The sequence below is a fragment of the Abramis brama genome (genome assembly GCF_963993115.1).
Source record: "Abramis brama genome assembly, chromosome: 18".
NCBI classification, from domain to species: domain Eukaryota; kingdom Metazoa; phylum Chordata; class Actinopteri; order Cypriniformes; family Leuciscidae; genus Abramis; species Abramis brama.
This window is the reverse complement of record NC_139980.1, coordinates 35,632,711-35,658,708: the sequence shown is the minus strand read 5'-3', so window position 1 is coordinate 35,658,708 and position 25,998 is coordinate 35,632,711. Positions and strand designations below refer to the sequence as shown.

The 25,998-nt window shown below is 40.5% G+C and overlaps 2 protein-coding genes across 2 annotated transcripts; both read right to left on the bottom strand.

Annotated features, from left to right (window-relative positions):
* pgfa (placental growth factor a) lies at nt 1-20,990 on the bottom strand. Its single transcript, XM_084090218.1, has 7 exons — nt 20,638-20,990; nt 14,093-14,126; nt 6,613-6,809; nt 2,549-2,628; nt 1,444-1,473; nt 1,289-1,366; nt 1-673 (listed from the first exon to the last, which is right to left on the bottom strand). The coding sequence occupies exons 1-6, from the start codon at nt 20,758-20,760 to the stop codon at nt 1,306-1,308; spliced, it is 525 nt and encodes a 174-aa protein (XP_083946344.1). The 5' UTR covers nt 20,761-20,990; the 3' UTR covers nt 1-673; nt 1,289-1,305.
* Nucleotides 20,991-23,245: 2,255 nt separating this feature from the next.
* On the bottom strand, nt 23,246-25,536 carry LOC311068768 (zona pellucida sperm-binding protein 4-like). The gene is made up of 8 exons (XM_084091396.1): nt 24,747-25,536; nt 24,477-24,667; nt 24,306-24,403; nt 24,077-24,234; nt 23,808-24,000; nt 23,591-23,738; nt 23,433-23,505; nt 23,246-23,354 (listed from the first exon to the last, which is right to left on the bottom strand). Exons 1-8 carry the CDS (start codon nt 25,513-25,515, stop codon nt 23,278-23,280), a joined length of 1,707 nt encoding a protein of 568 aa, XP_083947522.1. The 5' UTR covers nt 25,516-25,536; the 3' UTR covers nt 23,246-23,277.
* Between the last annotated feature and the right edge of the window lie 462 nt (nt 25,537-25,998).

Genomic DNA, 25,998 nt, shown 5'->3' with positions numbered 1-25,998 from the left:
GACTTTTTATGTCATAATTTCTCATTTTTAATCTCATAAATATTACTTAGCATATCAATTTAAATTTTTCATCTCATTAATATGAATTAGTATGTCGTAATTCAAAATTTCTGTCATAATTCTGATTTACAAAGGCATGTTGTTTTCCAGCAGCTGGAGACAACAAACATGAGGAATACACTCATGGCATTCTGATCAAACAAATCAGATATATTTCTTTAAATATTGTGAGTTTATAGTTTTATAAAACATATTACGACACATTTGATGGGGACATGTACATGTACACTGTATTTACTAACTCAAGTGCTTTTTTTAATTTATTTTTTTACAATTTTCTTATAAAGAATCCAGACCGTTGAACTCGTGAGCAACACCAAAGTACAGTATTTCACATTTGCTCAAGTGTCTATTCCCTGATAAAGCCTGATCATCTCCTTCAGTTAGGCAGATTATGTTTATTTAACACACATTTCTTAATGACAATCCAAACATGCCTATAAATAGATTTAATGTGTCAGATCAACTGATGTCATTATAGTCACTGCAATATAAACAAAAGCGATTCTTGATCGTTAACCACACATAGTGTCCACATAATGTCCAGAAGTGCTTGTGTGATGATGATGATGATGATGAAGGAAAATGAAGGTTTCCATAGCGATCGTCACACCTGCAGCAGATACACACCGTAAATGGATCATTTAAAAAATAAAATAAACCAAATATGTGCTCATCATTATTGTGTTAATAATCTTGAATGAGAATAAGTTCCTCTTGCAGCATCTCTTCTCTTCTCTGATGATGTGGGCGGGGCTATAACCTGTCACTCACATGAGATCAGCCAATAGCAAACCACAACTATCCAATCAATTCCCCACAGACACAATCAAGCCCCGCCCACATCTGTTCTTGTTCCTGAAGCGTTTCATTCAGATATACGACACAACAGAGAAGAAGACTGACTTCACCATGTCCACATCTTTTTCTCTCTGTTTAGTCTTCAGTCCACACGGCGTAACTAAGCTTTTTACTAAACGCTCTCCAAAGCGGATACATTTGAAAACGCTGTTTCCGTGTTGTAGTGTGGACTGTCAAAACTGAGGAGTTTAAAAACGATGACGTACGTTTAGTCATGTGACGCATATTGAACCAATATACAGGCGTTTCTGTATGGATGAGAAACTTTTGGAAAACGCTAGTGTGGACGGAGAGCGTTTTAAAATGAAAACACTGTTTTCAAGTGTATCCGGATGAATGTAGACGTAGATGACGGTGAGAGAGTCACCTGACACCGGCGGCGTCTCAATCCCGGAGTCTTCTCCCTCTCCGTCTCCTCCTGCGCTTTCCCTTCCGTCTCCGTTTGCTGAGGAACAACATTCTCAGAGTTGTTTTTCTGTGTCATTTAGATGCAAGAAAATAAATCAAGGAATTAATACTCACTGTTGATTCCTCAAGTGGTGTCGTCTGGGCCTGAAGGACAAAGAGTGAGTTAGAGCAGGGGTTCCCAAACTTTTCCATGCCAAGGCCCCCCAAATACCACTAGGTTCTGGCCAAGGCCCCCCGTATTGAACCCATCGACAATACTACGGCATGGCACATGTAGAAATAAATAAAACATCTAGGTGAACATCAGATTATGTGATGGTGTTTGATAGAAAAATGATGCACCGATTACAATTTTCAAGGCAGATTCCGATTTTTCATTGAGTTTGACCTGCCGATACAGATTTAAGCCGATTCTGATTTCATTTTTTCTAACCACTTTACAGCACACACAAATATTTATTTTCTATATATATATATATATAATAAAGCCAAATACCCAAACTGGTTAATAAAAACAAGTTTAAATGGATACATTCTCTATAAATATTTTTGTCTTCATTTTCTTTTCTGACATAGCCTACTCCTTGTTAAAACACACTATACATGCAAATTATGTGCATTTTTTGAATGAAATCATATTTATTTTGTCCATCAAAAGTGTGCTTTCACTTTAACTGAGCGTGAGCAGCGCTACAAAAATAGACTCGGCGTCGAAACCCTCCGCTTCACTGCTGCTCATGCGACGCTCCTGCTTGACGCTCACGCGCTGCTCCAGCTCGCGGTGTGAATGCACTCACTGAACATGCACGCCGAAAAAAATTTGCGCTGCTCACGCGCCGCTCGCGATCTGAAACGGCCGTAATTCACAAGGTTTCCTACATGTGCGTTCTGTGTGCATGTGTGATGTTGATGTTGCGGGATGTTATTCATGCGGCGCCCGAGTGAATTTGAATCGGCATATGTCAGACTGAAAATCACGTGAAAATCGGCCAATTCTTGTCACTAGCCGATCAATCAAATATCAGATACACTATGCAACAAATTATTATAATGTTTTTTCATAACAATACTCATATTAGCAAATATTTATTTTTTTACGTTTTTTAACTTTTTTTTTCAACTTGCTGTGGCCCCCCTGGCGGCCCCCACTTTGAAAACCCCTGAGTTAGAGGAATAGATGAAGAGCAGAGGAGTGAAGCGGCGGATGAACGGGTCATACCTGCACTCACAGCTCTGGTGTTCCTGGAAGGACAGAAGCACATAATCTCTGCTCCTCTCCGCTGGAGTGATCCTCAGCAGCTGATGGAGAACACACACACACACACAGACACACACACACACACGCAGGAGATTTAACTTTCAGACATAAAGTAATAGTTCTTTTCCACTTGAACCAGCTATTACATCACACCCTAACTTGTGCAAAGGACGCCAGTGTGTCTGCAGTCCATATGAGAAGCCAGAAGCTAGCCAGTCAAAACTACAGTCGACGCAAAACTACAGGTTCACAATACAACTACGATTAGCTTAAGCGGCTTACCGGAAAACTAACACACTATATTTCAACAATAGTGGCGCCCGCTCTTGAGTGAAAAACAGCTGGATAAGTTTTTCACTTTTATTTTGCCTCTGTCTCTACGTTTTCGGAGTGTGTTGCAGCCATCAAAATCAAAATGTATTCATGTTTACAAAATACACTTCAGTTAGTCAGTGACATTTTTTTTTATATTTTCTTTGTGTAAATTCATAAGTCGACTCCATTGCTGAGTATTTCCTCCTTAAAACTGCAGTGAACCAAAGACAGTCTCAAAAACACACTTTGAAATCGCTGGTGTTTCTGACGTCACAAACTACCTTGTAACCAATCAGATCAACGTGTGATCGTCAACCAGTGGATCTCTGAGCTGAGTGAGTGAGTGGAGGCGGGGCTCTTTTGCATATTCATAGAACCACGCATACTAAATGAGGCAAGGGTGTCGAGTTACATTAAAGATATTTTAAGGCATGAAGATATTTTTTGAGGAAAAAAACGTTTAAATATGTCATTTTAGTGATTTATGTGTTTTGGTCACTATGTGGAAAAGTTAACCTACTCATAGCTGGACTATATCAAGTCTATAGTTAACCTACTCATAGCTGGACTATATCGGAGTTAACCTACTCATAGCCGGACTATATCAAGTCTATAGTTAACCTACTCATAGTCGGACTATATCAAGTCTATAGTTAACCTACTCATAGCCGGACTATATCGGGTCTATAGTTAACCTACTCATAGCTGGACTATATCGGGTCTATAGTTAACCTACTCATAGCTGGACTATATCGGGTCTATAGTTAACCTACTCATAGCCGGACTATATCGGGTCTATAGTTAACCTACTCATAGCTGGACTATATCGGGTCTATAGTTAACCTACTCATAGCTGGACTATATCGGGTTTATAGTTAACCTACTCATAGCCGGACTATATCGGGTCTATAGTTAACCTACTCATAGCCAAACTATATCGGGTCTATAGTTAACCAACTCATAGCTGGACTATATCGGGTCTATAGTTAACCTACTCATAGCCGGACTATATCAAGTCTATAGTTAACCTAGTCGGACTATATCAAGTCTATAGTTAACCTACTCATAGCCGGACTATATCAAGTCTATAGTTAACCTACTCATAGCTGGACTATATCAAGTCTATAGTTAACCTACTCATAGCTGGACTATATCGGAGTTAACCTACTCATAGCCGGACTATATCAAGTCTATAGTTAACCTACTCATAGTCGGACTATATCAAGTCTATAGTTAACCTACTCATAGCCGGACTATATCGGGTCTATAGTTAACCTACTCATAGCCAAACTATATCGGGTCTATAGTTAACCAACTCATAGCTGGACTATATCGGGTCTATAGTTAACCTACTCATAGCCGGACTATATCAAGTCTATAGTTAACCTAGTCGGACTATATCAAGTCTATAGTTAACCTACTCATAGCCGGACTATATCAAGTCTATAGTTAACCTACTCATAGCTGGACTATATCGGGTCTATAGTTAACCTACTCATAGTCGGACTATATCAAGTCTATAGTTAACCAACTCATAGCTGGACTATATATCGGGTCTATAGTTAACCTATTCATAGCGGGTCTATATCGGGTCTATAGTTAACCTACTCATAGCCGGACTATATCGGGTCTATAGTTAACCTACTCATAGCCGGACTATATCGGGTCTATAGTTAACCTACTCATAGCCGGACTATATCGGGTCTATAGTTAACCTACTCATAGCCGGACTATATCGGATCTATAGTTAACCTACTCATAGCGGGTCTATATCGCTATAGTTAACCTACTCATAGCCAGACTATATCAGGTCTATAGTTAACCTACTCATAGCCGGACTATATCGGGTCTATAGTTAACCTACTCATAGCCGGACTATATCGGGTCTATAGTTAACCTACTCATAGCCGGACTATATCGGATCTATAGTTAACCTACTCATAGCGGGTCTATATCGCTATAGTTAACCTACTCATAGCCAGACTATATCGGGTCTATAGTTAACCTACTCATAGCTGGACTATATCGGGTCTATAGTTAACCTACTCATAGCCGGACTATATCGGGTCTATAGTTAACCTACTCATAGCCGGACTATATCGGATCTATAGTTAACCTACTCATAGCGGGTCTATATCGCTATAGTTAACCTACTCATAGCCAGACTATATCAGGTCTATAGTTAACCTACTCATAGCCGGACTATATCGGGTCTATAGTTAACCTACTCATAGCTGGACTACATCGGGTCTATAGTTAACCTACTCATAGCTGGACTACATCGGGTCTATAGTTAACCTACTCATAGCTGGACTATATCGGGTCTATAGTTAACCTACTCATAGCTGGACTATATCAGGTCTGTAGTTAACCTACTCATAGCCGGACTATATCGGGTCTATAGTTAACCTACTCATAGCCGGACTATATCGGGTCTATATAGTTAACCTACTCATAGCCGGACTATATCGGGTCTATAGTTAACCTACTCATAGCCAAACTATATCGGGTCTATAGTTAACCAACTCATAGCTGGACTATATCGGGTCTATAGTTAACCTACTCATAGCCGGACTATATCAAGTCTATAGTTAACCTAGTCGGACTATATCAAGTCTATAGTTAACCTACTCATAGCCGGACTATATCAAGTCTATAGTTAACCTACTCATAGCCGGACTATATCGGGTCTATAGTTAACCTACTCATAGTCGGACTATATCAAGTCTATAGTTAACCAACTCATAGCTGGACTATATATCGGGTCTATAGTTAACCTATTCATAGCGGGTCTATATCGGGTCTATAGTTAACCTACTCATAGCCGGACTATATCGGGTCTATAGTTAACCTACTCATAGCCGGACTATATCGGGTCTATAGTTAACCTACTCATAGCCGGACTATATCGGGTCTATAGTTAACCTACTCATAGCCGGACTATATCGGATCTATAGTTAACCTACTCATAGCGGGTCTATATCGGGTCTATAGTTAACCTACTCATAGCTGGACTATATCGGGTCTATAGTTAACCTACTCATAGCCAGACTATATCAGGTCTATAGTTAACCTACTCATAGCCGGACTATATCGGGTCTATAGTTAACCTACTCATAGCTGGACTACATCGGGTCTATAGTTAACCTACTCATAGCTGGACTACATCGGGTCTATAGTTAACCTACTCATAGCTGGACTACATCAGGTCTGTAGTTAACCTACTCATAGCCGGACTATATCGGGTCTATAGTTAACCTACTCATAGCTGGACTATATCGGGTCTATAGTTAACCTACTCATAGCCAGACTATATCAGGTCTATAGTTAACCTACTCATAGCCGGACTACATCGGGTCTATAGTTAACCTACTCATAGCTGGACTACATCGGGTCTATAGTTAACCTACTCATAGCTGGACTACATCGGGTCTATAGTTAACCTACTCATAGCTGGACTACATCGGGTCTATAGTTAACCTACTCATAGCTGGACTATATCGGGTCTATAGTTAACCTACTCATAGCCGGACTATATCGGGTCTATAGTTAACCTACTCATAGCCGGACTATATCGGATCTATAGTTAACCTACTCATAGCCGGACTATATCGGGTCTATAGTTAACCTACTCATAGACGGACTATAGTTAACGTACTCAGTTAATCTAGATGGAGAAATGATGGCTATTGCTTGCTGGGAGGTCTTGCCTGGATGGTGAGGTTGCGCGTGCGGATGGGGAAGCAGGCCAGCTTCTCGTCGTTGCAGCAGCCGGAGCAGCGCAGCAATGGGACGCAGCCGGGACTGTACATGTGCTCCACGCCTCCAGGATACTCCTGATCCACCTCCACCATCCTCTCCGTGGAGTGACACAGACTGCGGCTCCAGGCCTCCGGGAACAGCATCACTGCAACACAAACATCACCACTCACTGCAACTGCTCACTGCAACTGCTCACTGCAACTGCTCACTACAACAACTGCTCACTAAAACTGAACACTACAACTGAACACTACAACAACTGCTCACTACAACTGAACACTACAACTGCTCACTGCAACTGCTCACTACAACTGAACACTACAACTGCTCACTGCAACTGCTCACTGCAACTGAACACTACAACAACTGCTCACTACAACTGAACACTACAACTGAACACTACAACTGCTCATTGCAACAGCTCACTGCAACTGCTCACTGCAACTGCTCACTGCAACTGAACACTACAACAACTGCTCACTACAACTGAACACTACAACTGAACACTACAACTGCTCACTGCAACAGCTCACTGCAACTGCTCACTGCAACTGCTCACTGCAACTGAACACTACAACAACTGCTCACAACAACTGAACACTACAACTGAACACTACAACTGCTCACTGCAACAGCTCACTGCAACTGCTCACTGCAACTGCTCACTGCAACTGAACACTACAACAACTGCTCACTACAACTGAACACTACAACTGCTCACTGCAACTGCTCACTACAACTGAACACTACAACTGCTCACTGCAACTGCTCACTGCAACTGAACACTACAACAACTGCTCACTACAACTGAACACTACAACTGCTCACTGCAACTGCTCACTACAACTGAACACTACAACTGCTCACTGCAACAGCTCACTGCAACTGCTCACTGCAACTGAACACTACAACAACTGCTCACTACAACTGAACACTACAACTGAACACTACAACTGCTCACTGCAACAGCTCACTGCAACTGCTCACTGCAACTGCTCACTGCAACTGAACACTACAACAATTGCTCACTACAACTGCTCACTGCAACTGCTCACTGCAACTGCTCACTACAACTGAACACTACAACTGCTCACTGCAACAGCTCACTGCAACTGCTCACTGCAACTGCTCACTGCAACTGCTCACTGCAACTGAACACTACAACAACTGCTCACTACAACTGAACACTACAACTGAACACTACAACTGCTCACTGCAACTGAACACTACAACAACTGCTCACTACAACTGAACACTACAACTGATCACTGCAACTGCTCACTGCAACTGCTCACTGCAACTGAACACTACAACTGCTCACTGCAACTGTTCACTACAAATGCTCACTACAACTGCTCACTACAACTGCTCACTACAACAGCTCACTGCAACAGCTCACTGCAACTGCTCACTACAACTGAACACTACAACTGAACACTACAACAACTGCTCACTACAACTGAACACTACAACAACTGCTCACTACAACTGAACACTACAACAACTGAACACTACAACAATTGCTCACTACAACAACTTCTCACTACAACTGCTCACTAGAACAACTGCTCACTACAACTGCTCACTACAACAACTGCTCACTACAACTGCTCACTACAACTGAACACTACAACTGAACACTACAACAACTGCTCACTGCAACTGCTCACTACAACTGAACACTACAACAACTGCTCACTACAACTGAACACTACAACAACTGCTCACTGCAACTGCTCACTACAACTGAACACTACAACTGAACACTACAACAACTGCTCACTACAACTGCTCACTACAACTGCTCACTGCAACTGCTCACTACAACTGTTTACTACTACTGCTGCTCACTACAACAACTGCTCACTGCAACTGAACACTACAACTGCTCACTACAACTGCTCACTACAACAACTGCTCACTACAACTGCTCACTGCAACTGCTCACTACAACTGCTCACTACAACTGAACACTACAAATGCTCACTGCAACTGCTCACTACAACTGTTCACTACAACTGTTCACTACAACTGTTCACTGCAACTGCTCACTACAACTGCTCACTGCAACTGCTCACTACAACTGCTCACTACAACCGAACACTACAACAACTGCTCACTACAACTGAACACTACAACAACTGCTCACTACAACTGAACACTACTACAACTGCTCACTACAACTGCTCACTACAACAACTGCTCACTGCAACTGAACACTACAACTGCTCACTGTAACTGCTCACTACAACTGAACACTACAACTGAACACTACAACAACTGCTCACTACAACTGAACACTACAACTGCTCACTACAACAACTGCTCACTACAACTGAACACTACAACAACTGCTCACTACAACTGCTCACTACAACTGAACACTACAACTGCTCACTACAACTGCTCACTACAACAACTGAACACTACAACAACTGCTCACTACAACTGAACACTACAACTGAACACTACAACAACTGCTCACTACAACTGAACACTACAACTGAACATTACAAGAACTGCTCACTACAACTGAACACTACAACAACTGCTCACTACAACTGAACACTACAACAACTGAACACTACAACTGAACACTACAACAACTGCTCACTACAACTGCTCACTACAACAACTGCTCACTACAACTGAACACTACAACTGAACACTACAACAACTGCTCACTACAACTGAACACTACAACTGCTCACTACAACAACTGCTCACTACAACTGAACACTACAACAACTGCTCACTACAACTGAACACTACAACAACTGCTCACTACAACTGCTCACTACAACTGAACACCACAACAACTGCTCACTACAACTGAACACTACAACTGCTCACTACAACTGAACACTACAACTGAACATTACAAGAACTGCTCACTACAACTGAACACTACAACAACTGCTCACTACAACTGAACACTACAACAACTGAACACTACAACTGAACATTACAAGAACTGCTCACTACAACTGAACACTACAACAGCTGCTCACTACAACTGAACACTACAACAACTGCTCACTACAACTGCTCACTACAACTGAACACTACAACTGAACACTACAACAACTGCTCACTGCAACTGCTCACTACAACTGAACACTAGAACAACTGCTCACTACAACTGAACACTACAACAACTGCTCACTACAACTGCTCACTACAACTGCTCACTACAACTGAACACTACAACAACTGCTCACTACAACTGAACACTACAAATGAACACTACAACTGCTCACTACAACTGAACACTACAACAACTGCTCACTACAACTGAACACTAGAACAACTGCTCACTACAACTGAACACTACAACAACTGCTCACTACAACTGCTCACTACAACTGCTCACTACAACTGAACACTACAACAACTGCTCACTACAACTGAACACTACAAATGAACACTACAACTGCTCACTACAACTGAACACTACAACTGAACATTACAAGAACTGCTCACTACAACTGAACACTACAACAACTGCTCACTACAACTGAACACTACAACAACTGAACACTACAACTGAACACTACAACAACTGCTCACTACAACTGAACACTACAACTGAACACTACAACAACTGCTCACTACAACTGCTCACTACAACTGCTCACTACAACTGAACACTACAACTGCTCACTACAACTGCTCACTACAATTGCTCACTACAACTGAACATTACAAGAACTGCTCACTACAACTGAACACTACAACAACTGAACACTACAACTGAACACTACAACAACTGAACACTACAACAACTGCTCACTACAACTGAACACTACAACTGAACACTACAACAACTGCTCACTACAACTGAACACTACAACTGCTCACTACAACTGAACAGTACAACAACTGCTCACTACAACTGAACACTACAACAACTGCTCACTACAACTGCTCACTACAACTGAACACTACAACAACTGCTCACTACAACTGAACACTACAACTGAACACTACAACTGCTCACTACAACTGAACACTACAACTGAACATTACAAGAACTGCTCACTACAACTGAACACTACAACAGCTGCTCACTACAACTGAACACTACAACAACTGAACACTACAACTGCTCACTACAACTGAACACTACAACAACTGCTCACTACAACTGAACACTACAACAACTGCTCACTACAACTGCTCACTACAACAACTGCTCACTACAACTGCTCACTACAACTGCTCACTACAACTGAACACTACAACTGCTCACTACAACTGCTCACTACAACTGCTCACTACAACTGCTCACTACAACTGAACACTACAACTGAACATTACAAGAACTGCTCACTACAACTGAACACTACAACAACTGCTCACTACAACTGAACACTACAACAACTGCTCACTACAACTGAACACTACAACAACTGAGCACTACAACTGAACACTACAACAACTGCTCACTACAACTGAACACTACAACTGAACACTACAACAACTGCTCACTACAACTGCTCACTACAACTGAACACTACAACAACTGCTCACTACAACTGCTCACTACAATTGCTCACTACAACTGAACACTACAACTGAACATTACAAGAACTGCTCACTGCAACTGAACACTACAACAACTGCTCACTACAACTGAACACTACAACAACTGAACACTACAACTGAACACTACAACAACTGAACACTACAACAACTGAACACTACAACAACTGCTCACTACAACTGAACACTACAACTGAACACTACAACAACTGCTCACTACAACTGAACACTACAACTGCTCACTACAACTGAACACTACAACAACTGCTCACTACAACTGAACACTACAACAACTGCTCACTACAACTGCTCACTACAACTGAACACTACAACTGCTCACTACAACTGAACACTACAACTGAACATTACAAGAACTGCTCACTACAACTGAACACTACAACAGCTGCTCACTACAACTGAACACTACAACAATTGAACACTACAACTGCTCACTACAACAACTGCTCACTACAACTGAACACTACAACAACTGCTCACTACAACTGAACACTACAACAACTGCTCACTACAACTGCTCACTACAACAACTGCTCACTACAACTGCTCACTACAACTGCTCACTACAACTGAACACTACAACTGCTCACTAAAACTGCTCACTACAACTGCTCACTACAACTGAACACTACAACTGAACATTACAAGAACTGCTCACTACAACTGAACACTACAACAACTGCTCAGTACAACTGAACACTACAACAACTGAACACTACAACTGAACACTACAACAACTGAACACTACAACTGAACACTACAACTGCTCACTACAACTGAACACTACAACAACTGAACACTACAACAACTGAACACTACAACTGCTCACTACAACTGAACACTACAACTGAACATTACAACTGAACACTGCAACAACTGAACACTACAACTGCTCACTACAACTGCTCACTACAACTGAACACTACAACTGAACACTACAACTGAACACTACAACAACTGAACACTACAACAACTGCTCACTACAACTGAACACTACAACAACTGAACACTACAACTGCTCACTACAACTGAACACTACAACTGAACACTACAACTGCTAACTACAACTCAACACTACAACTGAACACTACAACTGAACACTACAACTGCTCACTACAACTGCTCACTACAACTGAACACTACAACTGAACACTACAACTGCTCACTACAACTGAACACTACAACTGAACACTACAACTGAACACTACAACTGAACACTACAACAACTGAACACTACAACAACTGCTCACTACAACTGAACACTACAACAACTGAACACTACAACTGCTCACTACAACTGAACACTACAACTGCTCACTACAACTGAACACTACAACTGAACACTACAACTGAACACTACAACTGCTCACTACAACTGCTCACTACAACTGCTCACTACAACTGAACACTACAACTGCTCACTACAACTGCTCACTACAACTGCTCACTACAACTGAACACTACAACTGAACATTACAAGAACTGCTCACTACAACTGAACACTACAACAACAACTGCTCACTACAACTGAACACTACAACAACTGAACACTACAACTGAACACTACAACAACTGAACACTACAACTGAACACTACAACAACTGAACACTACAACTGCTCACTACAACTGAACACTACAACTGAACATTACAACTGAACACTACAACAACTGAACACTACAACTGCTCACTACAACTGCTCACTACAACTGAACACTACAACTGAACACTACAACTGAACACTACAACAACTGAACACTACAACAACTGCTCACTACAACTGAACACTACAAGAACTGAACACTACAACTGCTCACTACAACTGAACACTACAACTGAACACTACAACTGCTCACTACAACTGAACACTACAACTGAACACTACAACTGAACACTACAACTGCTCACTACAACTGCTCACTACAACTGAACACTACAACTGAACACTACAACTGCTCACTACAACTGAACACTACAACTGAACACTACAACTGAACACTACAACAACTGAACACTACAACAACTGCTCACTACAACTGAACACTACAACAACTGAACACTACAACTGCTCACTACAACTGAACACTACAACTGCTCACTACAACTGAACACTACAACTGAACACTACAACTGAACACTACAACTGCTCACTACAACTGCTCACTACAACTGAACACTACAACTGAACACTACAACTGCTCACTACAACTGCTCACTACAACTGCTCACTACAACTGAACACTACAACTGAACATTACAAGAACTGCTCACTACAACTGAACACTACAACAACTGCTCACTACAACTGAACACTACAACAACTGAACACTACAACAACTGAACACTACAACTGAACACTACAACAACTGAACACTACAACTGAACACTACAACTGCTCACTACAACTGAACACTACAACTGAACACTACAACAACTGAACACTACAACTGCTCACTACAACTGAACACTACAACTGAACATTACAACTGAACACTACAACAACTGAACACTACAACTGCTCACTACAACTGCTCACTACAACTGAACACTACAACTGAACACTACAACTGAACACTACAACTGAACACTACAACAACTGAACACTACAACAACTGCTCACTACAACTGAACACTACAACAACTGAACACTACAACTGCTCACTACAACTGAACACTACAACTGAACACTACAACTGCTCACTGCAACTGAACACTACAACTGAACACTACAACAACTGACACTAAAGCTTAATAGCAAAAAAAAATTTAAATTATAAAAATGATAAAAGCACCTAAAATTTAATACAAATGTATAAAAACTATGGTATATGAATAATAGTAAAATAACAATGTAAAATTATTTTACCTTTGGAGTGGGAATTGGCCAGAATAGTAGAAACCTGTTTAAAGAAAAACGTCATTAATAATACAAATAAAGTGGTGACACTTAACGTTGATTAATGCATTAACTAACATTAACAATAAGAAATGAGTATTCAAGTATTAACATTGTAACAAATTAAATTGTTATCAACAAATTATTAATGTATGTTAATGTTAGTTAATAAAAATACAACTTTTCATTGTTAGTTCAAGTCAGCTCAGTTCCATTAAATAATATTAACCATCTGCATTTTTGTACATTTTAATAATGCATTAATAAATGTGAAAATCGATTCCAATTCTGGAATTGAATACTTGAGGTCAAGAATCGGATAATTGTTATAAAATAGACATTTTGATTCCTCTTATTGATTCCTTTGCGAACATTTCAATATGACTTTAAACCATTGAAGCGTGAGACGACTCACTGTTTTCATGTGTATCAGAATTTCAGTGTATTCCAGAATTGGCACACAGTCTTAGAGCTCAAACATGACAATCTGGGGCTCAGGTCAGGAAGCAGACAGACTGGCTAACCGACCGTCTGCTAGGCGTCTCACGTCACCAAGGTCAGATAAATCCTAGATTCACCTAGATATCATCATATAGAGACTGTGGGCCCTATCTTGCACCCAGCGCAATTGACTTTGTACACCGACGCATGTATCATTCCTATTTTGCACCCGCGCAAAGCGCGTTTTTCCCTCCACAGAAGCACGTCGCTAAACTAGGGAATGAACTTGCGCTCCCTGGGCGGTTCAGCGCAAAAAAGGAGGCGTGTTCCGGCGCAAACGTTCCTTCATGCTATTTTGCAGGTTTAGAAAACAATTGCGCCACTAACCAGGAAAAAATAGTTTAAAGTCAGTGGCGCGTTGCGCATGTTATTCATATGCTATTTTAAGGGCGCATGCTTGGCCATAATCAATGTAGCGTGTGCACAACGCGCATACACTTTGATTCTCTCATCTACACAGAAGCAGCAGTTTTCATTTTTGCAAATCATACATTATTACGATAGATAGATTCAGGACCTACTAACCCTAACGTGTCAGGACCTACTCATTGTCGTAATCATACTCTAGATCTAATATTATCACATGGGATAAATGTTGATGCCGTTGAAATTCTGCAGCAGAGCGATGACATCTCAGATCATTATCTAGTCTCGTGTAAACTTCATTTAGCCAAGGCTGCAAAGCCGACTCCGTGTTACAAATATGTTAGACCTATCACTTCTGCCACTAAAGATTGCTTTATTAATAATCTTCCTGATCAGTTTCATCATCTCAGCATCCCAGATAGCTTAGAAGAACTTGATATTGCGACAGAAACTTTTAACTCTCTCTTTTCCAGCACTTTACACACAGTTGCTCCGTTGCGCTTAAAGAAGATTAAAGAAAATAGTCCAACGCCGTGGTACAACAAACACACTCAGGCCCTTAAGAGAGCAGCCAGAGAGATGGAGCGCAACTGGAAGAAAACAAAACTAGAGGTATTTCGCATCTCATGGAAAGAGAGCTCGATTGAATACAGAGAGGCTTTAAAAGCTGCTAGATCTGCTTATTTTTCAACCCTATTAGAAGAAAATAAACAAAACCCTAGGTATTTATTTGAAACAGTGGCTAAACTAACAAGAAACAAAGAGTAGAGGTAAAATTTACTGAACTCGTTAAATCATCTAAATCTACAACATGTATGTTAGACCCTATACCGACTAAGCTACTGAAAGAGATGCTCCCAGAGGTCATAGATCCTCTTCTTAATATCATTAATTCATCTTTGTCATTAGGATACGTACCAAAAACCTTTAAGCTGGCTATGATTAAACCGCTTGATCCTTGAACTTGATCCTACAGAATTAGTCAATTACAGGCCGATCTCGAATCTGCCTTTTCTGTCAAAGATACTAGAAAAGGCAGTATCTTCACAACTGTGTTCCTTTCTAGAAAGAAATGATATCTGAGGATTTCCAGTCAGGATTTAGACCGTACCATAGTACCGAGACTGCTCTCGTTAGAGTCACACATGATTTGCTCTTATCATCCGATCGTGGTTGTGTCTCTCTATTAGTGTTACTCGATCTTAGTGCTGCATTTGACACTATCGACCACAACGTTCTTTTAAATAGACTCAAACATTATGTTGGCATTAGTGGAATTGCATTAGCATGGTTTAAATCACACTTATCTGACCGTTATCAGTAAAGCAGTAAATGAAGAGATGCCTCATTTAGTTTTTGTTGGTCTTACATGTTGATTTATTATTTGGTCTATTTATAGTGTATGTTATAATACCTGTTGTTTGTTCTGTTTGTACTACTCCTATTTTTCTTTTTCTTTTTCATGCTTGAATTACTTTGCACATTTCAGCTGGGGAAACGCAATTTCGTTCTGCTGAATACTATTGCTGTATAGTTGGAATGACAATAAAGCACTTTGAACTTGAACACAAGGCTCAGTGCTAGGACCGTTCATGTTTCTAATTATTGGACATAAAATCTTCCTCACGTAATAACCTAGAATACTGTCTAACACTTGATGGCTGCTCTGTCAAGTCCTCGTCGTCGGTTAGGAACCTGGGTGTGTGTGTGTGTGTGTGCTCTTTGATACCAATCCTTCATTTGAAAGTCACGTGTCTAGTATCTGTAAAACCGCATTCTTCCATCTTAAAAATATATCTAAATTACGGCATATGCTCTCAGTGACAAATGTGGAACAGTTAGTCCATGCGTTCATGACCTCAAGGCTAGATTACTGTAATGCTCTACTGGGTGGTTGCCCTGCACGCTTAACTGTTGTAACTATATTTATAATGTATTTTATTTATAAAGTGCAGTGTAATTTTACATTTGATTACAGTTTCTGTACCTGAAAATCTTAAAACACTGTTTATTTCAATCTTATATTTGTTCAGTTGATTTATTTTTTGCGATTGCTAATTTTTTAATTGTTCTTTTTTAATTACTGAGTGTTTATCGTATTTAATAAAGCTTGAAGTTTATATTAGTTCGGCTAGTTGTTCTTCTATGGTGTTTTTAAACCACAGGCAAACTTGTGTAAGTGTTCTATAGCCTGATGATTTCTGATCATGATATTCAGATACAATTAAAGGTTTTGCAATAAGACTAAATGTGAATGATATATACGTTTTTTTTTACTTTATTGGAATGGAAATTAGGAATCGATAAGAATCAGAATCGATAAGCAGAATCGAAATCGGAATCGTTAAAATTCAAACGATACCCGACCCTAAAAATGATCATTAACTAATATTTAAAAATATTGTAAAAGTATTTTTCACTGTTAGTTCATGTTAACTATGTCAAGTCAAGTCAAGTCAAGTTTATTTATATAGCGCTTTTCACAATACAGATTGTATCAAAGCAGCTTCACAGTATTAAATGTGACTTACAAATGAAGCCTTGTTATAAACTAGCACATTTCATACAAAAAATTCTGCTCAAAAGGTTTTATAATAAAAAAATGAAAAAATACAAAATAAAACAAAACGCACAGTCATCATACACAACAAGAAATAAAGCGTGGCATTAAATGAAAAAGAAAAGCTAGTGTTTGTATTCATAAATGCCACGAGTTCGTGTGACCTCTATGCTTTATTCTTCTCTCATCAGCAGTTTCTGACTCGGAGCGTAAAACTGGGTCTGTCGCCGCACAGAGGGTTTATTTTTATGTTTGTGTGCTCCGGGAGAGGCACGTCCCGCAGGAGCCGCAGAATGAGACCGTCCCGTTGTGTTTGTGCGCTGGACCGCACCTGACGTCAGGGCCTGGATGTGCGTCCGGGCGAGCTAGACGGTAATTAGGGAACGCGGGTCTCAGATCTCGGTGAGAGAGGGACGAGAGGGGCGCAGACTAACTTTAGCCAGGAGACGTGCAGTAATGAAGCTTTCATCGCTCACTCACGCTGTCCCACACCATTCAACAATCATCGATAATCTTCACGCAGCTCTTTTCCATGCAGCACGTCGAGTCTCCTTCATTTATACAACGCTTTAACAATATAGACCGTGATTACAGTGAGAACAGAAGATTACAGTGACAGAGATTGTTTAGGCTTTACAGCAGCTCTAGAATAAAGTTATTGTCCAGATAAAGTTAGTTTTGATTGATTCACTTCCGTTGTAAAGATCATTAGTTATTAACTTAGGGGCCGCTAACACACACCGCTCTCACAGAAAACAGAAACTTTAATGTGTTCTGGACGTTCATTCACACATCAGTGTTTGGAGCTCGAGAACACACACTCTGAAACAAGTGCAAGTTTTGGAAAATGTTGAAACACGTGATCATCTCCGTGTAAACTTCAAGAACGTGGATCTGAAAGCGCTGACAGCGTGCGCATGCGTATATTTAGAGCCCGACTAAAGCACACACGGATCGCCATAATGGTAACATCAAACCAAACTATTACTTTCAAATAAATAATCTACATCTTAACCTCTGTTAATTCTCAATAAGAATTTCTGAAGACGTCTGACAGAAATAAAGTCAGTCTGGTTACTAATAAGTGAAGCTGGTAATGCTGTTTGTGGAGTGGTTTAATCAGATCTTGAGAGATTTGATGTATTTTATCTTCAGTTGATTTCATCCAAGGCTGTGGCTGGAAGTAGTTCTTGTGTTTCTCTTTCCTTCAGTGATTATGCTTGTTAACAGCAGGTGTTCATCAATAATGCACAATCATTATTCAATCACTTAATTATCTCATTACCTCCAACACTGATTAAGTGTTACATTAAACAGCCTGTAGTGTGCACACTAAGCAGTGTTCATTTCATCTGGGCAAACCCATGTGGGGCCTACATGGAAACTGGGGGCAAAACTGGCTGGGCCCCAGTTAGATAGCCCAGGTCAAACCCATGGCTGCGCTGGCTGGGCAGCAGCCGGCTAACTAATGAATATTCTTCAACGTTTCTCGTCATCAACTCAGTTAACATTCATCAAGTAGAGATAACATCATAAGGATGTTTCGAAAATGTTTTTTGAAGAACTTTTTATCTTAACATTAACATAACCTTTACCAAACATTAATGAAAGTTGTATTTCATATCTTCATCCAAATGGAAACATTAAATATCTTCATTGTGCTTCTCTAGTAAATGTATCTTGATTTAAGAATGTTTAGATATTTGTGCTGGAAAACAAGACAGAAACACTGAGGAAGAACAGCATATTTTTGGATGCAACGTAAATGATGACCTAACGATATCCATCTGCAGATGATGGACTACAAACCCCAAACACAGAAACTACAGATGCAAATTAGCGGACCGGAGCGAACATCTGGATCCAAGCTGGTTTGAAGAGTCTAGATCCATCAGATACTCTTCTTATAAATGACAGGCCTCTAATATAAAGACTCGTTCTAAAAGGTTTTTTATTTATTTTTTATCCACAGCGATGAGAACCACTTTTGGTTCTAAAGAACCTCTCAGTGATCGGTTCGTGCTTGTCTTAGTGTAAAGAACATTTTAATAATCTAAAGAACCTTTTGTCACCGTAACGAGCGACGGGATGGTTCCATGGACGTTAAGGGTTCTTCATAGAACCATCAATGCCAATAAATAATCTTTATTTTTTTAATTATTTTTGGACAGCACTGCCAGAGAATCTAGTGCTTTAAGATCATGTAAAAAGAGTTCAGTTCACTCACTTACATTTTTTTTCGTAAACCCGTTGCCTTAAAATTAAGTAAATAAACGTAATGCTTAATTGACAATAAGAAGTCTAGTTTTTTAATAATTAACTTGACAATTCCACATTAACCTACTTATTTTTTTCGATTAAGCATGAAGTTTATTTACTTAATAATTTTAAGGCAATAGGTTTCCTCAGTTTGTTTTAGTTTAGTCAACTGATCCCTTTTGGAAATGCAACGCTGACCGATTAGAAATATTATGCAGTCCAGCAATACTGATGATGATCACTGGTGAAACATTCAGATTTGAAGCATCCAGTTTAACACTGAGATCTCCTTCTGTTATTGCTATTTGGTTGGTTCACTTACATAAACTCATGAAGCAGAATTATTCCTTAATATATAGTTTATTATAAATGTATCACCTCCTGAATAGCAGTTAAATTATGATAACTTGATAATAGCCATCACTGACAAATATAACCAAAGCAGTTACATTTATTTGCAGAAATTAAGCATTGAACACTTTTGAAGCATCTTAAACTGTTTAAAGGATCATATGTGACCCTGAATCATTAGGATATTAAGTAAAGATCATGTTCCATGAAGATATTTTGTAAATTTACATAAATGGACAACTTTAAAGGCGATTTTCTCAATGTTTAGATTTATTTTAGCACCCTCAGATTCCAGATCTTCAATAGTTGTAACTTGTATCTCGGACTAATATTGTCCTATCCTAACAAACCACACATCAATGGAAAGCTTTCAGATGATGTATACATCACAATTTTATGACTGGTTTTGTGGTCCAGTGTCACATTAATTTAAGCCAGTTGACTTGAATAGTAACTTTTGTAAGGACATCGCAGTTACCTGGAGAAGAGGGATGTAGAGCAGGAACGCGGAGAGCTGCGACACACCGATGCATCTCTTCATGTCGAGCGCGCGGAGAATGAGCCGGAGCCACACGCCAACCGCACCCGAGCCACACTGCATCTTAATGGATCATACACTGAACAATCGTTTAATTACATACCGCACAAATAATCTCAGTACCTCCTTAAAATAATCTACAGGTGCCTAAGAATATGGCCAAACGGCGTTTTCCTTTTTGGCAGAAGTTTCACCGTTCCCGGTCTTTGTTCGGAGTGATCATGCACTCTCTGCGTGAGTAGCCTAACGCCGCATAACTGGGTCATCAGAGGCTGGCGAGTGAACACTGCAGTGATTGACCATTTCACTCATACAACACGATCTCAAGTGCGTATCTATACCACGAATTTTATTTCTCGTGCCATTTATACGCCCAAAATGTTTTGTTTTTTTTTGTTTTTGTTTTTTTTGGCGTGCATATGCACTGTAAATCCCTTGGGTAGCCCTTAAGAAAACTAACCATGTTTTTTTTGTAGTAACTATGGTTTAACTATGTTTTTTGCAGTAAAACCATAGTAACTACTAATGAACCATGGTTTTACTCCAATAACCTTGGTTTAACCATGGTTTTTGTAGTAAACCGTAGTAACCATAAAATTAACCATAGCCGTGCGATATTGCTGTATATCAGCACGGCTGTGATTCGGCCATAGGCACGGCCGCAGGCCGAGTACCGTACTAAAGGCGCTCCTTACTAAAGATTTTAAGAACTCTATAAAAACTCCATAGTAACCATCTGTGACAACTACCAACCACCTAGTAACACCATAGCAACCACCAAAAATACCTTAGCAACCACCCTGAACACCCTAGCAACCGTCTAGAAACGCTCTAGTAACCACCCAAAATACCCTAGCAACCACCCAGAACACCTTAGCAACTGCCTAGAAACCACCTAAAATACATTAGCAACCACCTAGCAACCACCCAGAACACCCTAGCAATCACCCAGAATACCTTAGCAACTGCTTAGAAACCACCCAGAACCTTAGCAACCGCCTAGCAACACCATAGCAACCACCCAGAACACCCTAGCAACCGCCTAGTAACACCATACAGAACACCCTAGCAATCGCCTAGCAACCGCCCAGAACACCTTAGCAACCACCTAGCAACCACCCAGGATACCCTAGCAACCACCTAGCAACACCATACCAACCCCCCAGAATACCCTAGCAATCGTTTAGAGCCACCTAGCAACCATATTGCAACATGTAGAAGCCATATTTCAGACCCACAATATTGTACAGAAATGTTTGTTGGCTCATATGCAATCGTGCAAAACACCCTTGCAACCGAGTGGCGAGTTTTGCCACTGCAAGCACCACTCACATTTTCTTCAGGAAATGTACATTGTAGTCCACGATGCTACAAATAATATTCCTCAAAGAACAGTTTTGTACCTTTTCAATAATAGTATCTTTAATGGTACAGGAAAGACCTCTGACAATAATGTTTGGTACCTTTGAAATTAAGGTACATAATTGTTTGTTCTCACATCAAGGGTACAGTGATAGGTCAAATTACGGTTTCATTCATGATTGGTTTCTGTGTTGAGTATTTGGCATAGCAACAAGACGCTGATTGGTCGAAATCACTTCAGCCGCGGGAAGCAGGCTACATGATTGCAGCACGGTCCAGGGCTTACTTTAAATATCAAACTTGAAGACCAAATTTAAAGGTGAGTTCTGATAATTTATGTTTATATTTAGTTCACAAGTCGAAAATATAAATGTTCCAGCCACTTAACGATAATTTAGTGAATTAGCTTTGCATCAAATGCTTTTTAGCAATTTGACTTGTATACACTTATTCTTTTTAATGCAATTTATTGATACATAATACGGCTTTAATATTCTATATCCTAAATACTGTATGCAGTTGTTGAACAACGTGACTGAACACCACCGAACAGTGCACAGATAAAACAGTTGATCACTCGTTCGGTGTTTAAATGATTGCAATTACCTGATTCTGCCCCAAGTCATATGCAGGCCACTCATTTTATCAGAACTTTGTTGAAACTCAGCAAATGTGTCTTTGATGTTTAGATCATGAAGATGAACTGCCAGTGCTGGTCTTACTCACCACACATCTGAAAGTCTTCCTGCATCCTCAGCTGTGAGGCAAGTATCAGGACAATAAGTAATAGGAGTTTCTTAATCTTTTTTCTGATGAGTTAGAATTTAGTCCTAAGTGTTTGCTTGCCATAATGACAGTTATGTCAATCTTGATAAAGCTCAGTAAAACTGCACTTCAAATGAAATCTGAAAGATTTGTCACTTAATTGAAAGTTTATTCACATAAAACTCTGACATTCATAAAGTATGGTAGCATACAGGTAAACTATTCACCCTTATGTCATTCCAAACCTGTAAGACTTTCGTTCATTAATAACTTGTTTAGTTCAAGTCAAGCACCTTAGCCAGAATAAACAATCCTATAGTAAAAACGCAACTACGGTTTAGTGCAGCCCTAGAACTCAAACTGAGAACAGTCATGAAACCGCCAACTCCAGACAGAAACAAATACCAAAGAGAAACATGTTGAGTTTCATGAAGTTTATTAAAACACTTAAATTCACTTGACCAGGTTAACTTGTCCACTAGACACCACAGTTTGCCCACTAGAGATGGTCTTAACGTACGCGTCTCTTCCTGTAAAAAGTGGTAGAAGCATGAGGGGCATTTAAATAAATTCTCAGTTCCTGAAGTCAACTTACAGCAAGCACTCACTTTTCCTAGTGCAGCTTTGCTCACAGGAGCCAGAGGAGGGATGGCACACCGCTGTACTACAGTGGATGAAGATCTAACAGAGGGGGAAAGGGTTAAGCCATAGAATTCACTGTAAAAAGCACTAATATTAAGGGTTGCGGTAAGGCTGCAGAGCATACGGTTTCCTGCAGAGGAGCCAGTGATGCTGGATCTACAAATGTGAACATCTTCACAATAAAGCGCTTGTAGTGGGTCGGGAACTGAAGACCAGATGATCCAGCCACTGGAACCAATGTGGTCAGGTAACGATCATCCTGGTAAGGGCATCTGAAAGGCAAAGAGGCAGTCAGAAATGCCTTACAGCACACTAGATGGATAAAGACTGGCCTTGCTCACCCATCAACCAGAAGATCCCATTGGGGTAGACTGAGTGGACTGGGGGTTGATGTCGCCCAGCAACGTCCCAGCATCAGGACAATGTTGGGGTCGGTCCTCTCCAAAATGTGCACCTCAACAAACACAGGCTCCCGCAGGACTTTTGTAACTGGATAATCAGCATCACTGTAGTAGGACGTGTACGCCTCATCCCCTGAGGAAGAATGCAGCGTTTAACTAGAAACTGGAGTTTTAGAAAGGCTTTAGGCATACTTGGGACCAACACTTACCTTCTGCACAGCCTTTGGTGACACATTGACCATTTGCCAGTCTAAGCTCCACCCTGAGGGGTCCAGGAGCAGCTACTGGTGGAGGTGGAGGAACGGTGTTGACCTCCACAACCAGAGCTTCCACAGAGGTACCAGAGTACCTACACTGGAAGAGAAGCCTGGATGACAAACAGTGAGCTTGTAGCATTTGTCAATGATTCACATTTATGATAAAGCATACATCACTTACTCAAAATGGCTGTCCCTTGTAATGGAACCAAGTGGTCCGATACCCACTTCATATGAGGAGGTCATTCTGTTTTCATACACCACATATCCACTGTCCTCCTGCAAATAGCAACATTGTTAGCATCCAATCCATTCTAAGCCATGCAGAACAAAACCACAAGCAGCTACTCACCATCATGCTTGTGCCACATGCAGTGACAGGGAACTGGTATATAGCAAAGAAAGGTGTGGATCCCACAGGACTGCAAGCTGGATCACCACTTCCACCCAGGAGACGGACTGAATCCAGGCTCAATCGAGGCAGCGTAACATCTCTAGCCACCACTACCACAAACTGACCATCTCTTATACACTGGACAGTCACTGGAACGAGTTACAAGAGCAGGTTATTGCTGAGGATCAGTTTAACATGAATGCCTCTACATTGACTCTACACTCTTACCTGCCTTCCCATAGTAACACTGCTGTCCGTTAAAGCAGCAGTTGATAGCAGCACACTCAGCACCACTGATACCAGGAGGTCCACATTGAATCTGCTCATAATCAGCTACAGTACATTTGTCAAGGGGCTCTGCCTGTGCCACTGGCTGCTTAGGCAGAAACTGCTGAGGAAACTGTTGACTAGCTTGCTGTTGAACTGACTGAGGAAACTGTTGACTAGCTTGCGGTTGAACTGACTGAGGAAACTGTTGACTAGCTTGCTGTTGAAATGGCTTTTGAACCTGCTGAGGAAACTGTTGACTAGCTTGCTGTTGAACTGACTGAGGAAACTGTTGACTAGCTTGCTGTTGAACTGACTGAGGAAACTGTTGACTAGCTTGCTGTTGAAAAGGCTTTTGAACCTGCTGAGGAAACTGTTGACCCTGCTGAGGAAACTGTTGACTCTGCTGAGGAAACTGTTGACTAGCTTGCTGTTGAACTGGCTTTTGAACCTGCTGAGAAAACCATTGACTAGCTTGCTGTTGAACTGGCTTTTGAACCTGCTGAAGAAACCATTGACTAGCTTGCTGTTGAACTGGCTTTTGAACCTGCTGAGAAAACCATTGACTAGCTTGCTGTTGAACTGGCTTTTGAAGCCGCTGGTCAGTTTGCTGGAACATCAGCGCTTGAGGATTCTGGGGCAGATCACTCCACTTCGGAACAGCATGACTGAACGCACAGAGCCAAACACAAAGTGCCAGAGACTGAACAGCACACCAACTTCCTGCCATTGTTCAACAGCTAGTCACACTGCTGAGGGCTGCCCTTTGGTCCTTTTGTACTCTACAGACTTTGGCTAATTAATGATAATCCCTCCCTCTTCATTAAGTCATGATTCTCCAGACTTGCACGAGTGGGAGTTTATGCAACTAGGTGATTCAATTGTTTCTTAAAAGTAATTTTTTCCCTTTTGAACATACATAAAACCACATTGAGCTGAATTCAGAATAGTTTTCTAGTACTATTTCTGCCATTCTGAATTCAGCCTTTTTTATATTAGATGTTTTAGCTATTCTGGATTGTTTTTTTTCTTTGAAACACATCATAGTTTTCTCATGGCAACAGGCCTGTTTTTTTTTTAAGAAAGTTTAAATCACACCTGCTAGCGCACCTCTTAAAGGGATACTTCAGCATTTAGCATTAAGCTTTGTATCAGTAGAAAACCTGTAGTATGTTCGAATTACGGTGCTTCCCTCCCTCATATCCCCCTGAGA

Bases quoted from the DNA above. Each gene is read 5' to 3' on its own strand.
- pgfa (XM_084090218.1), bottom strand. From the start codon at position 20,760: ATGCAGTGTGGCTCGGGTGCGGTTGGCGTGTGGCTCCGGCTCATTCTC. The intron at 14,127-20,637 runs GTAACTGCGATG...TTCTTTAAACAG, and splicing joins TCTACATCCCTCTTCTCCAG to GTTTCTACTATTCTGGCCAA. The intron at 1,474-2,548 runs GTATGACCCGTT...TTTGTCCTTCAG, and splicing joins CACCAGAGCTGTGAGTGCAG to GCCCAGACGACACCACTTGA.
- LOC311068768 (XM_084091396.1), bottom strand. From the start codon at position 25,515: ATGGCAGGAAGTTGGTGTGCTGTTCAGTCTCTGGCACTTTGTGTTTGG. The intron at 24,235-24,305 runs GTAAGTGATGTA...TTTGTCATCCAG, and splicing joins ACAAGGGACAGCCATTTTGA to GCTTCTCTTCCAGTGTAGGT. The intron at 23,506-23,590 runs GTATGCTCTGCA...CCCCTCTGTTAG, and splicing joins TGGCTCCTCTGCAGGAAACC to ATCTTCATCCACTGTAGTAC.